Raw genomic sequence first — 16,176 nt, forward strand, 5'->3', positions numbered from 1 at the left:
CACTATTTGTAAAATTTATCTCCGAAAATACCAAAACTAGAAACAAATCTTAAAATTATAATTAAAGATATACATGCCTAAGGTATTAGGTCTAAGTCAACTGATATCTGCAAATTCAAAATATGTAAGTAAGATGAATTGACGGATACAGAAAAGGACAGATGGACAAATTGAAAAGTACATAAAAATAAGGGACTTTTGGCACTATTAGTAAAGTAAATACAAGCTGACCAACTTAAACAAATTGTGGTATATTCACACAATGGAATACTAAAACATGAAGAATATGAATGAACCTGGCAAAAGAAAGTTGAGTGAAAGCAGCCAGACACAAGAACACAGTATGAGTCTATTTATATAAAATTCAAAAACAAACAACAAAAAATAAAATTTCCTGTTAGAAGTCAGGATAGCAGTATGTCTTAGAGTAGGGGAGAAACTGGATGGGACACAAGAGGATATATCAATTTAATTTTCTATTTCATAATCTAAATACTGGTTACAGGGACACCTAGGTGGCTCAGCAGTTTAGCGCCTGCTTTCTGCCCTGGGAGTGATCCTGGAGTCCCAGGATCCAGTCCCGCATCGGGCTCCCTGCATGGAGCCTGCTTCTCCCTCTGCCTGTGTCTCTGCCTCTCAATCTCTATGTCTCTCATGAATGAATAAATAAAATCTTTTAAATAAATAAATAAATAAATACTGGTTACAACGGTGTCCTTCTTTGTGAAAATTCACTGGACAATATTCATAAACTGTATATACATTGCCATATTTTATAATACTTCAAAAAACAACTTTACTCTTTCTTAGGCAAAACTGTCTCTTTTCAGGTCAAATATGTCTGCATGTATTTAGAAATATTCAAGGGGCACTTGGTTGGCTCAGTTGATTAAGCGTCCAACTCTTGGTTTCAGCTCAGGTCATGATCTCAGGGTCTTGGGATGGAGCACCACATCAGGCTCCATGCACAGTGGGGAGTCTATGGAGACTCTCTCTCCCTTGTCAACTCCTTCTAACCCTCTGCCTGCTCTGTCCCTCTCCCAAATAAATATTTTTTAAAATTTAAAAAAATTCAAATCTTTCTCAAGAAAAACCTCTGCTGCTCATCTTACAAAAGCATAATAGTAAAAGTGATTTAAAAATTTACGTATTTTTTATAAATCCATAATTAGGGGGTCTGGTTGGCTCAGCAGCTGAGCGTCTGCCTTCGGCTTGGGGGGTGGGGAGATGTCAGGATCCAGAATCAAGTCCCACATCAGGTTCCCTGCAAGAAGCCTGCTTCTCCCTCTGCCAATGTCTCTGCCCCTCTCTCTGTGTATCTCTCATGAATAAATAAATAAATCTTTCTGAAAAATCCATACTTAATATAAAAAATAGTGAAAGGGAATAAAGGGGAAAGGAGAGAAAATGAGTGGGAAATAACAGAGAGGGTAACAGAACATGAGAGACTCCTAACTCTGGGAAATGAACAAGAGGTGGTGGAAAGGGAGGTGGGCGGGGGTTGGGGTGACTGGGTGATGGGCACTGAGGGGGGCACTTGATTGGATGTGCACTGGGTGTTATGCTATATGTTGGCAAATTGAACTCCAATAAAAAGAAACTTTTAAAAATGCATACCTAAATTTACTTTTTTTTTAACTGTTTAAATTTTTTTTTATTTATTTATGATAGTCATACAGACAGAGAGAGAGAGAGAGAGGCAGAGACATAGGCAGAGGGAGAAGCAGGATCCATGCACCGGGAGCCTGACGTGGGATTTGATCCCGGGTCTCCAGGATTGCGCCCTGGGCCAAAGGCAGGCGCTAAACCACTGCGCCACCCAGGGATCCCCTAAATTTACTTTTTATTAGGCTTTATAAAATGTTTCATATTAAATATTACTCATAAACGTTTTTTGAGAAGTTTGACTCTCCTAAAAAACTGATGTGATTCTTTTGATCAGATAATGAGATCTACAGAACATATTTTTTGTCCCCACTTTGTCTTGGTTTCCAGAGATAAGTCTAGTACTCACTTGCACTAAAGTTTACTGGGTGCCTGTCATAATAACTATCCTGTGTGTATGTGTGTGTGTGTGTGTGTTAATCTGCTTATAATTTGCAGAACTTAATAGATTATAATTTATAATAAAAAAATAAATAAAAAGCTCCGCCTACTGTCAGTTCACATAGAAAAGAAACCAGTCCAAAGAGTTCTGAATACAAACAAAACAAAACAAAACAAAACCTAACTTGCAAAACACTTTAAGCAGTTAGGAGCTTTCTCAAATAGGTACTGAAGGCTCAGCAAGAATTCACCTCCATCTCTTCTTAAAGACAAATCTCACAGATATCAAGCAATAGAGTAAAATGATCAATCACAAGAAGATCCTCTGGGAAAATGTCCCAGTTATACACTATATTCTAAAAACTTAAGAGTCGTATTTGCTGTAATCAACTTAATAGTGTAGCAAGGTACAATGTTCTCTAAATCATAATGTGCATCAGAAACATGTAGGGAGTTTTATTTTTTTTTAAATACTAGAACTTCCACAAAGTTTCTTTGAATATCATGCATGTCATTATTGCATATTTTCAAGAATATTATAATTCTGTTTTTCAAAATTTTGTGAATATGTGGCTTTTCTTAAATATCTCTCCCCCAAAAAGGACAATGATCATCAGTATGGATTCCTTTAAGATAAAAGTCACTGAAACATGCAAATCCCAAATCATCTTCGAAGGAGCTCTGTTTCTCCAATTCATTTTGTACTGAATAATGTAAACTTCAACCCACTCCAAAAGAGTCTCTGAAGGTCCAGAGTTAAAAACCCTCCTCTCTTCATTATTTGGTCATTTCCAACTATTTGCAATCATGAATTCCTCTCCAAGACCCAATAACATTTGGGTTATCTCCTTCCAAGAACAACTGATTGATATACAGAACATTAAATCATGATTCTTAACCTTCTTTTTTTTTTAATTTTTATTTATTTATGATAGTCACACAGAGAGAGAGAGAGAGAGGCAGAGACATAGGCAGAGGGAGAAGCAGGATCCATGCACCGGGAGCCCCACGTGGGATTCGATCCCCAGCCTCCAGGATCGCGCCCTGGGCCAAAGGCAGGCGCTAAACCGCTGCGCCACCCAGGGATGCCGATTCTTAACCTTCTGGTATCACATTATCAACAGTTCCAATGTAACAGAACTGAGAAAATACAAGTAACAGCAAATTCATTCAGATTTACAAGTTGACTACCATTCGAAATTATCTTAAATCAAGCTACCAATCTCTTAAAGGTATTTAGATAGTTTTTTTTTAAATTCATTTATTGATTGCGTGGGTGGCTCAGCAGGTTAAACATCTGTCAACCCAGGTCATGATCTCAGCATTCTGAGATCAAGCCTGACATTGGACTCCCTGCTCAGTGGGGGGAGTTGCTTCTCCTTCTGCCCCTCCCCCTGCTCAGCATTCTCGCTCGCACTCTCAAATACGTAAAAAAAATCTTCACGTATTCTTCATTTAATATACAAATAAATATTTCATAAAATATTTTGACTCCACTATACATCCACCAATATTTGGTTTCTTGTAAAAATTTAAAGATCCTTTATAGAACGGAAGAAGCACATCTGTCAGAACCAGGTATACATTTACTGCACAGTTTATAATCTTTCAAAAAATACTTAAATTTTATTTTAATTATACTGTGAAGCTTTGGAGGGTTAACATGATTTGATTCACATTTATTCATTTTCTTAATTCTTAAATTTTTATTTAAATGTGAATATGTGTTTTTATTACAAAGTATGTATTTACATTGCTGTGCTACGAATCACAGAAAACGTTTCATTTTTGCAAAACTGAATCTCTATGTCCATTAAGCAACAATTCCTCATTTTTCTCTGCCCTTATCCTTGGGCATCCACCATTTTCTACCTTTCTATGAGATTTTGACTACTCTACAAATCTCATATAAGTGGATTAATACTGGACTTTTTGACTCGCTTGTTTATTTAGCATAATAATGTCCTAAAGGTTCATCTATGCTATAATATGTGTCAGAATTTCCTTCCTTTTCAAACAGAGTAAAAAGCCCATTGTATGTATATAACATATTTTGTTTATACATTCATCTGCTGGTGAACATCTGGGCTGATTCCACCTATAGGCCAATGGAAATAATGCTGCACTTTTTAAAAAAAGATTTGTGGGATGCCTGGGTGGATTACTGATTGACCGTCTGCCTTTGGCTCAGGATATGATCCTAGAGTCCTGGGATCGAGTCACAGACCAGACTCCCTGCACAGAGCCTGATTCTCCCTCTGCCTATGTCTCTGCCTCTCTCTCTCTCTCTCTCTCTCTGTATCTCTCATGAATAAATAAATAATTTTTAAAAAAGATTTGTTTTATTTAAAACAGAGAATGGGAAAGAGAGCATGCATGCAGGGGGAGGGGCAGAGGAAGAGAGAATCTCAAACATGGTCAACAAAGCCTAATGTAGGCTAGGTTTCAAGACCCTGAAAACAGAATCTGAGCTGAAATCAAGAGGAACATACATAACTGAATGAGCGAACCACATGCAGTAGAATAACACTGCTTTGAACACAGATGTGTAAATATTTCTTCAAGGCCCTACTTTCAATTTTTTTGGATATGTATTCAGAAGTCGAATTGCTGGTCATACGGTAAATCTATTTCTAATATTTTGAGGAATTGATGTATCATATTCCACAGAGGCTACACCATTTAGCATTACCATTTAGCACTGCATTAGGATTCCAATTTCTCCACCTCCTCACCAACACCTGTCATTATCTGGGGTTGGGGGTTTTGTAAAACAACTATCGCAGTGAGTGGGAGGGATTATGTCACCATGATTTGATTCCCATTTTACAAATGGGAATATTAAGAATCTTTTCAAATGTTTGTTGGCCAATTGTATTTCTTTTTTGAAGAAATGTCTATTCAAGTTCTTTACTTATTTTATCATCGACTTACTAGATCTTTCGTGCTGGAGTTTTAGTCATTCATAACTAAATAATAACTCATTCATAATTTGATTTTAATTATATGTAAGCATTGGATTTTTTTCCTGAACCATATAAAAAGTAACCTGGAGCAATAGAAACAAACTGCATCTTAAGGCAGGTGGTCTCTTTTCAAATCACAGTTATAGGCAAATTTCTAGATTGATTTTGTACAAGCATCCTAAACCACTTAGGCATGAGGGTCATCATCTATACAATGGGGACAATTATATATAACCTATCAGAACTCATAGGCTTGCCCTGAATATCAAACAAAATATGTTAATTATAAAAAGATAAAATAAAGTTGTATAAATAAGTGCTGCCCACAAATCAGTTTAAAAAGGTTCAAAAATTGTTAAATGAAGATATATCATCCTGGGACTTCCAGGGAAGATGAAAGAATAGAGGGACCCTAACACACCTTGTCACACAGATAAAACTAGGTAATATTTATACCATGGCAAAATATCAGAAAAGGACCCAAAGACTACTAAATAAACTCCACAACTAAATATAAAGAAGAGATCACACTGACAGCAATAACTTGCAGGGAAGCTAAACCCCACAGATCTGTCAACAGATGGAGGGAATCATGGATATGAAGAAAAAAACAGAAAGCACACTAAACAGCCTAAAAAGGTAAATGAAATCTCACCATCCTTTGCTTGAAACGCAGAGGGTCCAAATTTCATGAGTGCTTACTACAAAGCAGGACTTAAAGCCGGGAACTTTAAAAATCAGCTGGCTCCAATCTAAGAGTGCATGAAGACCCTTAGGAAAAGAGTAGACTGTGTCAGTGAGGTTACTAACAAATGTAAAAAAAGAACCAATCAGATGAAGAACACAATAAAGGACATTTAGAATACACAAAATGGAATAAATGGCAGGCTGGAAGAAGCAGAAGAATGAATTAATGAACTAGAAGACAGAGTAATGGAAAGTAATTAATAGGTGAGGGGGGAAAATAAGCAAAACTGAATAGACTTAGGGAACTCAGTGACTCCATCAGATGTAATACGTGTCACTTTATAGGGATCCCAGAAGAAGGAGAGAGAGAGGAGGCAGAAAACTTATTTGAAGAAATAATAGCTGAACTTTCCTAATCTGGAGAAGGAAAGAGATATCCTAATGCAGGAGGCACAGAGGTTCCCCCAACAAAATCAACCCAAGAAGGTCCACACCAAGACACATGGTAATCAAAATGGCAAAAAAGTAGTTCTAAAGAAAAAAAATTAAATCAGCAAGAGAAGACCATTACGTATAAGGGAAACTCTATAAAGCTATCAGTGGATTTTTAAGCTGACTTTTCAGGCCAGAAGAGGATGGCATGATACATTCAAACCGCTGAAAGGGAAAAATCAACCACCAAGGATACTCTATCCAGCAAGGCTGTCATTCAGAATAAAAGGAGCAATAAAGAGTTTCTCAGACAAACAAAACCTAAAGGAGTTCATGACCACCAAGACAGCCCTACAAGAAAAGTTAAAAGGGAGTCTTTGAGTGGAAAGGAAAGACCATTAGTGAGAGTAAGAAAATGAAAAAAGACAAAAGCAGTCAAAATATGTATTTCTGTAAGAGACTGGTCAAGGGATTCCTCCCCAATCCTTCTCCCCCAAAAGGATGTAAAATATGACACCCATACACCTAAAATGTTGAGGGGAGAGGAGTAAAGAAAGGGTTTGATTTTAAGCGACCATCAACTTAATGCGGACTGCTATATGCAGAAGATGTTATATACAAACCTGATGGTGACTACAAATCAAACAGCACTAGTGGATATGAAAAGAATACAGAGAAAGGAATCCAAGTATATCGTCATGAAGGAGAGAAAGAGAGGAAAAGATAGGGAAAAAAACTACAAAACCCACCAAGAAACAGGCAACAAGTGGCAAGAAATACATACTTGTCAATAATTACTTTAAAATGTAAAATGGACTAAACAACTCCAATTAAAAGACACAGGGTGATGGAATGGACAAAAAAAAAACCCAAGATCCATCTGGATGCTGCCTACAAGGGACTCATTTCAGGCCTAAAGACACCCGCAGGTTGAAAGTGAGGGGACAGAGAAACATTTATCACGTAAATGGATGTGAAAAAAAAGCTTGAGCGATGCCTGTGTGGCTCAGCAGTTGAGCATCTGGGCCCAGGGCGTGATCCTGGAGTCCCGGGATCGAGTCCCACATCGGGCTCCCTGCATGGAGCCTGTTTCTCTTTCTGCCTATGTCTCTGCCTCTCTTTCTGTGTCTCTCACGAATGAATAAATAAAATCTTAAAAAAAAAAAAAAAAAAAAGAAAGAAAGCTGGGGTAGCAGTGCTTATATCAGACAAAACAGACTAAAACAAACACTGGAACAAAAGACAAAGAAGGACCCAATATAATAATAAAGGGGACAATCCAACAAGAAGATATAACAATTGTAAACACTTCTGCACCCAAAATGGGAGCACCCAAATACATAAAACAGTTAATAACAAAACAAGGAACTAATTGATAGTAACATGATAATAGTAAGGGACTTTAACATCTCACTTACATCCATGGACAGATCATCCAAACAGAAAACCAACAAGGAAACAGTGGCTTTGAATGACACACAGGACCAGATGGATTTAACAGATAGATTCGGAAAATTCCATCCTATAACAGCAGAATACACATTCTTTTCAAGTGCACATGAAACAGTCTCCAGAACAGATCACATATTAGGCCACGAAACAAGCTTCAACAAATTTGAAATGACTGAAGACGACTAAAGTCATACCTAGCATCTTTTCTGACCACAATTCCATGAAACTAGAAACCCACCACAAGAAAAACTCTGGAAAGAGCACAAATATATGGAGGTTAAATAACATGCTACTAAGCAACGAACAGATCAACTAAAAAATCAAAGAAGAAATCAGAAAGTACACGGAAACAAACAAAAGTGAAAACACAATGGTCCAAAACCTCTGAGATGCAAGCCATTAGAAACGACAAATACCCACCATTTGCTTTGACGTGGATGGAACTGGAGGGTATTATGCTGAGTGAAATAAGTCAATCGGAGAAGGACAAACATTATATGGTCTCATTCATTTGGGGAATATAAAAAATAGTGAAAGGGAATAAAGGGGAAAGGGGAAAAAATGAGTGGAAATATCAGAAAGGGAGACAGAACATGAAAGACTCCTAACTTGGAATCGAACTAGAGGTGGTGGAAGGGGAGGTGGGTGGGGGGTGGGGGTGACTGGGTGACAGGCACTGAGGTGGGCACTTGATGGGATGAGCACTGGGTGTTATTCTATATGTTGGCAAATTGAACACCAATAAAAAATAAATTTATATTACAAAACAAAACAAACAAACAAAACTCTGAGATGCAGCGAAAGCTGTTCTAAGAGGGAAGTTTCTAGCAATATAGGCCTACTTCAGGAAACGAGGAAAATCTCAAATAAACAACCTAACCTTAGACTTACAGAAGCTAGAAAAAGAACAAAACCCAAAACCAGTTAGAAGGAAGGAAATAATAAAAATTAATGCAGTAATAGATGGTACCAAAGCTAAAACAGAAAAGAACAGATCATGAAACGGGGAGCTAGTTCTTTGAAAAGATCAACAAAATTGATAAACCTCTGGCCAGACTCATCAAGAAAAAAAAGAGAGAGAGAGAAAGATGGGGGCGGCGGGTGGTGGGGCGGGGAAGGACTCAAACACACAAAATTACAAATGAAAGAGGAGCAATAAAAACTGACGCTACGGATATACAAAAGACTGTAAGAGAATATTATGAAAAATTATGTATTAACTAATTGGACAACCTAGAAGAAATGGATAAATTCCTAGAAATGTATAGCCTACCAAAACTGGAGTAGGAAGAAACAGGAAATTTGAACAGGCCGATTACCAGTAACGACTTGAATCAGTAGCCAAAAAGCTCCCAACAGCCCAAAGTCCAGGACCAGATGGCTTCACAAATTCTACAAAAACACTTAAAGAGGAGTTAATACCTATTCTTTTCAACCCTCTCCAGAAAAACAGAAGAGGAAGGAAAACTTCCAAGTTCATTCTATGAGGGCAGCATTACTGATACCAAAACCAGAGAAAGACATCACAAACCAAAAGAGAACTACATGTTAATATCTCTGATGAACATAGGTGCAGAAATCCTTAACAAAATATTGGCAAACTGAATCCAGCAATCCGTCAGAGAGAGAGAGAGAGAGAGAGAGAAGAGAAGAAAAAGAAAAGAAAAAAGAAAGAAAAGAAAAGAATAGAAAAGAAAAAAAAAAGAAAAGAAAAAAGAAAAGAAAAGAAAAGAAAAGAAAAGAAAAGAAAAGAAAAGAAAAATCATTCACCACAATCAAGTGGGATTTATTCCTGGTCTGCAAGAAAGGTGGTTCAATATTCACAAATCAATTGATGTGCTACATCACTTCAGTAAGAGAAAGGATAAAGATCATATGATCATTTCAATAGATGTAGAGAAAGCATTTGACAAAGTACAATACCCAAGCATGATAAAAACCCTCAAAAAAGCAGGTTTAGAGGGAACATACTTCAACATAATAAAGGCCTAATATGAAAACCCCACAGCTTACATCATACTCAATGGTGAAGAAACTGAGGCCTTTTCCCCTAAGGTGAGGAACAAGACAAGGATGTCTGTTCTCACCACTTTTATTCAACTTGGTATGGAAGTTCTAGCCACAGCTGTCAGGCAACACCAAAAAATAAAAGGCATCCAAATTGGTAAGGAAGGAGGAATACTTTTCACTATTTGCAGATTACATGATACTGCATATAGAAAACCCTAAGGACTTCACCAAAAATCTACTAAACTGATAAATACATTCAGTAAAGTCCCAGTATACAAAATCAACATAAAGAAATCTGTTGCATTTCTATACAGTGAAGCCAGAGAAAGAGAAATTAAGCCATCAAGCTCACTTACAGTTGCACCAAAAATAATAAGATACCTAAGAATAAACCTGAACCAAGATGCGAAAGACTTGTACTCTGAAAAGTGTAATAAACCATTGAAGAAAGCAATTGAAGACACACAAAGAAATGGAAAGACATTCCATCCGCATGGGTTGGAAACATAATATTGTTACAATGTCTATACCACTAAAAGTAATCTACACATTTAATGCAATGCCTATCAAAATACTAACAGCATTTTTCACAGAACTAGAGCAATTCTAATATTTGTTTGGATCCACAGAAGACCCTTAATAACCATAATAATCTTGTAAACAAAATAAAATTGGAGCTATCAAGGTTCTAGACTTCAAGTTATACTGTGAAGCTGTAGTAATCAAAATAGTATGGTACCGGCACAAAATTAGACACAGAGTTGAATGGAACAGAACTGAATGCCTATAAATATAGGTACAGTTATATGCCCAATTAATCTTTGATAAAGGTAGTGAGAATACACAGTGGGGAAAAAGACAGTCTTTTCAGCAAATGGTTTCGGATGACTGGACCACTTTCTGCCATACACCTTGAGACCATGACCTGAACAATTAATTTGACATCTGCCTTTATAGAGAGCTCTCACAATGAATTAAGAAAACTCAGTGTTACTAAAAAGCAAATATGAAAATTAGGCTGGCTACTTAATACCTGTAGTTCTTAATGTTCATATCTTTAAATGAGTATGTTAAAGTAATAAGTGATCTCATGATTCTTTCACCTCTAAGAATGCAACTATCCTAATAAATTGCCTGATTTAATGACATTTTTCAGTTCACTTAAACGTGTCATAAAGTGTCTTCCCACTCTGTACTGGTTATAGGACTCAGTGCTCTAGAGAATTAAATAGAAGATTCATTTCCCATTGATAGAATCTTAAGCTATTGTGGAGATTATCTGAAGAGAGGTATCTGTTAAGAAACAACACAGTGGGGTACCTGACTGGCTCAGTTGGTGGAGTGTGGGACTTTTGATACTGGGATTTTGAGTCTGAGCTCCATTTTGGGTGTAGAGATTACATACATACATAGTATAAATCAAAAGAATAAAACCAACATGGTGTGGTGTGGTGTTTTTCAAAGTGTGTCACAGGGCAGTCCAGGTGGCTCAGCGGTTTGGTGCCACCTTTGGCCCCGGGCATGATCCTGGAGTCCCGGGATTGAGTCCCACATCGGGCTCCCTACGTGGAGCCTACTTCTCCCTCTGCCTGTGTCTCTCCCTCTCACTCTCTCTGTGTCTCTCATGAATAAATAAATTAAATATTTAAGAAAAAAAATCAAAGTGTGTCACATTCAGATACTTGGTATGGTGTTAAGGATATTATAGACAAAGCATTAAGTAACATCAAATTTCTTGTAAAAAGTTTTTCTTTTTTTAATTCTCTACCAATCCCTTTCTGTGTATCTATAAACATAAGCCATTAACATCTTGAACACTTAGTATTCTTGCGTTTCAACAAAGAAAGGCTCAGACTGAGAACATTCTGTGGGCAACATTCTCTAGTAGAATTTAATGAAATATGTATGTGCTGTTATTCTTTTTTTTTAAAGATTTTATTTATTTATTCATGAGAGAGATGGAGAAGCAGGCTGCATACAAGGAGCCCGACGTGGGACTCGATCCCGGGTCTCCAGGATCACGCCCTGAGTTGAAGGCAGCGCTAAACCGCTGATCCACCCAGGATTCTTTCTTTATGGCTAGTCATACTTTTTACCACTGTGCAATAACACAAAGGTTTATTTGGAAGTTTTTAAAAAGTGAGTTTAAAAATGCTAACACTGGAAAGATGATACACTGTTCTAAGTATTGCCAAAATTAGTGATGTCATCCTTTTCTTGCCTGGATTGTTTTAATTTATATTTAATCACAACACAAGAGAAATTCTAGGAGAGATGGATCAAAGATACTATTCAGTCTCTGAATAGCAATGTCCTAACAACATGTATATGCTATACTTTCAGTCCTCAATCTGAAAATGGGACTGTTCACTTGTCCAAAATATGCTGGTTTCTAGGCATATTATTCTTTCTACAATTAGGGGCAAAAAAGTACAGAAGTGTCCCTTTACTGGGACAGACACTGTGCATCCAATGATGAAATTTCATCAGTCACACTTCTGTATACAGTGAAATCTCACAAAACCTGTGGAGACAGGCAAAATCCCAGTAGTTTTTTCTCTGCTTTATTCAGTAATCGTATGGACAAGTCTGTCAAATATCTTAGAATGAGATTGGTCAAAAAACACAGAGCAGAATTTAATACCAGAAGGAAGATTTGCATGTATTATTCATTTCTCCTTGGTGTAGATGTATAGATACTGTTTAGAATCTGATTGGCAAATCTTACCATAATTTAATAATACTCTGGGTTACTTTATGGTGCGGGTGGGTGGCTCAGATGGTTCAGTGTCTGACTCCTGATTTCAGGTTGCGTCATGAACCTTGGGATCAAGCCCTGTGTGGTGTTCTGCACTTAATGGGGAGTCTGTTTGAGTCTTTTTCTCCCTCTCCTTGTGCTCCTACCCCAGGTTATGTGCATGTGTTTACTCTCTCTCTCTCACTCTCCCTATAAAATAAATAAATATTTTTAAAAGGGGAATATACTAGTCTTAATTACATGGATTCTGTTGACAACGCTAAGGGATTGACATGAGGTTATTTCAGCTCTTCCTGTTACTTCCACCAATAATTTCCACTCCCACCAATCCCCCAAATAAAGTTGGGTTATATACAGTATGCTTGCCATGGAAATTTAAGATAAATCTTTTAGACTTTCAGGCATATTGCTATCCTGAAACCCCTCTTATATACATATCACTGGTATCATTATATACATTTTCAAGATAGGAAAAAAAAGGTAGCAAGAAGTTTAGTAAATTGACTAAGGTCTCTCAATAAATGACTGAGCTATGATTGATTTCTTAGGATGACTGAGTTTAGTTCTCCTTCTATTAGACCATATTGTTTCTTTCTTGAGAAAAAGAAATTCACATTTATTACAAAATATGTAAAATCTGAACATTTCCTATATAAAAGAATTATGCTTCCCTGAACAATTCCTATACAAAATAATTATGCCTCCCTGAAAAACCTTTAGAAGAGTTTCATAGAAGCAATACACCTTGACATAATAAAGGCTATAGATGGCAAACCCACAGCTAACATCATACTCAACCATGAAAGATGGAAAGCAATTCCTCTAAGATCAGGAACAAGACCTGGGTGCCTCTCACCACCTCTTATTCAGAGAAGTACTGTGTTCTACCTAAAACATTTTGACAAAAACATATCCAAATCAGAAATAAAGAAGTAGTTATTTGCAAGTAACATGATCTTATATATAGAAAATCCTAAAGACTTAACCAAAAAGTTGTTGAAAATAATCAATGAATTCAGTAACGTTTCGGGATATAAAATCAACATAAAGAAATCAGTGGCATTTCTACACACAAACAACAAGATATCTGAAAAAGAAATAAAGACTATCTCATTCATGAGAGCATCAAAACCAATAAAATACTTAGGTGCGAATTTAACCAAGAAAGTGAAAGATTCATACAATGAAAACTACAAGACTTTGATGAAAGAAATTGAAGAAACAAATGGAAAGATATCCTATGTTCACAGACTGGAATAATATATGTATTTAAAATGTCCACACTACACAAAGACCCCTGTAGATTCAATGTATTCCCTACCAAAATTCCAATAGCATTTTTCACAGAAATAGAAAAAAAAATCCTAAAATTTGTATTGAACCACAAAAGACCCTAGATGGCTAAGCAAAAGGCATTACATTTTCTGATTTGAAACTCTACTACAAAGATATAGCAATTAAAACAGTGTGGTACTGACATTAAATAGATTTATAAACTAATGGGACAAAAATAGAGAACCCAGAACTAACCACTCATATATATAGTCTACTAATATTTCACAAGGTAGCTAAGAACACTCAATGAAAAAAAGGATAATTTCGTCAACAAATGATGTTGGGAAAACTGATAACCACATACAGAGAAATGAAATTGGACCCCTGTCTTAGACCACTCTTAAAAAACAATTAATGAATTAAAGACTTAAACATAAGACCTGACTCTATAAAACTTATAGAAAAAAAGTATAGAGAGGAAGCTCTTTGGCATTGATTTTGGCAATGACTTTTTGGAGAAGATACCAAAAATACAAGCTTTAACAAAACCAGAAATAAACAAGAGACACTACATCATACTCAAAGGCTTCTGCAGAGCAAAACAATCAACAAAATGAGATCAAACTACAGAATGGGATAAAGTATTTGCAAACCATTTATCAGATAAGCAGTTAATATCCAAAATTATTAAGAACCCAGAATTTAATAACAAAAATAGAATCTGATTTGAAAAATGAGCCTGGGTGGCTCAGCAGTTCAGTGTCTGCCTTCAGCTTGAGGGCATGATTCCAGGATCCAGGATCGAGTGCCACATTGGGCTCCTTGCGGGGAGCCCACTTCTCCCTCTGCCTATGTGTCTGCATCTATCTCTGTGTTTCTCATGAATAAATAAAATCGTTTTTAAAAAATGGGCAGAAAAACTGAAGAGACATTTCTCCAAAGAAGATATCCAAATGACTGACAAGTATATGAAAAGGTGGTCACTAATCATCAAGGAAAAGCAAATCAAACCAGTGAGAGAGAACACCTCATACCTGATAGAATGGCAGTCATTAGGAATATAAGAGATGACTGTTGGCCAGGATGTGAAGAAAAGGGCACTGCTGGTGAGGAAGGTAACTGGTTCAGCCACTTTGAATAACAGTATGGAGCTTGCTCCAAAAATTAAAAATAGAACTGCTATATGATCCCATACTCTCACTTCTGAGTATATATCCAAAATATATATACATATATATGAAAATAGGATGTTGAAGAGACATCTGTACTCCTATGTTTACTGCAGTATTATTAATGATAGCTAAGATATGGAAACAACCTAAGTGTTCATCAGCAGATAAAGAGATAAAAAAGATGTCTCTCTCTTACTGTGTGCGTGTGTGTGTGTGTGTGTCTCTCTCACACACACATACAACATACACACACATACACACACACACATGCTGGAATATTATTCAACCATGAGAAAAAAGGAAATGCTGACATTTGTGATAACATGGATGGACTTAAGAGGGCATTATGCCAAGTGTAATAAGCCAGATAAAGACAAATATGGCATGGCATAACTTATATATGGAAACTAAGAAAGCTGAACTCATAAAAACAGAAAGCAGAATGATGATTAGGAGAGGCTGAGGAATAGGATAATTGGGGAGATGTTGTTTAAGGGTAAAAACTTCCAATAAGGGTAAAAACTTCCAACAAGAGAGAAACAGGTGCTGCAATTTAATGCACAGCATAGTGATTATAGTCAACAGTACCGTATCACAAATTTCAAAGTTGCTAAGAAACTAAATAATTATTCACATCATAAAAAAAGAAAAGAACTATGTGATGGGATGGAGGTGTTAGACAACACTAAGGTGGAAACCATATTGTAATATTTGGATGTATCAAAACAACACATTGAATACCTTAACCTTTCACAATGTTATGTTAATTATATCTCAATAAAAATTTTAAAAATATCTTTAATGAAATGCGTAAATATCTGGCCATTTAAACAAAACTGGTTGTTTGTTCATATTTGAATTGTAGGAGTTCTGTGTATATCCTAGGATATAAATTCTTTAACACAGTTTGCAAATATTTTCTCATAGTCTCTGGCATGCTAATTCATTTTCATAATGGTATCTTTTGATAAACTGAAGTTTTTAATTTTGATGAAATCTAACTAATCAATTTTTTTTGCTTATTGCTTTTTATGACCTGTCCAAGAAACATTTCTCCATCAGTAAGATACAAATAAAAGCTTTCTTGTAAAAGCTTTATAGTTTTTAGGCCTATTTGTCTCAAATTACTTTCTGTGTTTGACGTGAGGTAGAAGAAATCCCTATGCTTTTGTCGAATGGAACATAACATACTTTTCCAATGAATGGAAATCACTGTGTATTATATTTTACCCAAATATATACCAGGTTTTATTTTCCCAAATGTGAAAACAGGGGTACTGGAGATGTTATTTGTTCAGTGTACTTCTAGACTTAAAAAGATTTGAGAGTGTAAGTAATCACAAATAACATGACCGTGTCTTTATAGCAGTCTTTTAGG

The 16,176-nt window shown here is 36.2% G+C and overlaps 1 protein-coding gene across 13 annotated transcripts in view; it reads right to left on the bottom strand.

The window, feature by feature from the left end:
- GPHN (gephyrin) overlaps window positions 1–16,176 on the bottom strand; it is a 627,564-nt gene that overhangs the window by 490,762 nt on the left and 120,626 nt on the right. Inside the window, exon 2 of one of the 13 annotated variants that reach the window (XM_041759177.1) lies at window positions 5,668–5,783. The exons of the other annotated variants lie outside the window; for them this stretch is intronic. Coding sequence (XP_041615111.1) covers window positions 5,668–5,704 — 37 coding nt within the window. The 5' untranslated portion in view covers window positions 5,705–5,783. The remainder of the gene's footprint in view (window positions 1–5,667; window positions 5,784–16,176) is intronic. 13 annotated transcript variants of the gene reach the window in all.

The sequence above is a fragment of the Vulpes lagopus genome, chromosome 6, assembly GCF_018345385.1.
Source record: "Vulpes lagopus strain Blue_001 chromosome 6, ASM1834538v1, whole genome shotgun sequence".
In the NCBI taxonomy this organism is placed as follows: domain Eukaryota; kingdom Metazoa; phylum Chordata; class Mammalia; order Carnivora; family Canidae; genus Vulpes; species Vulpes lagopus.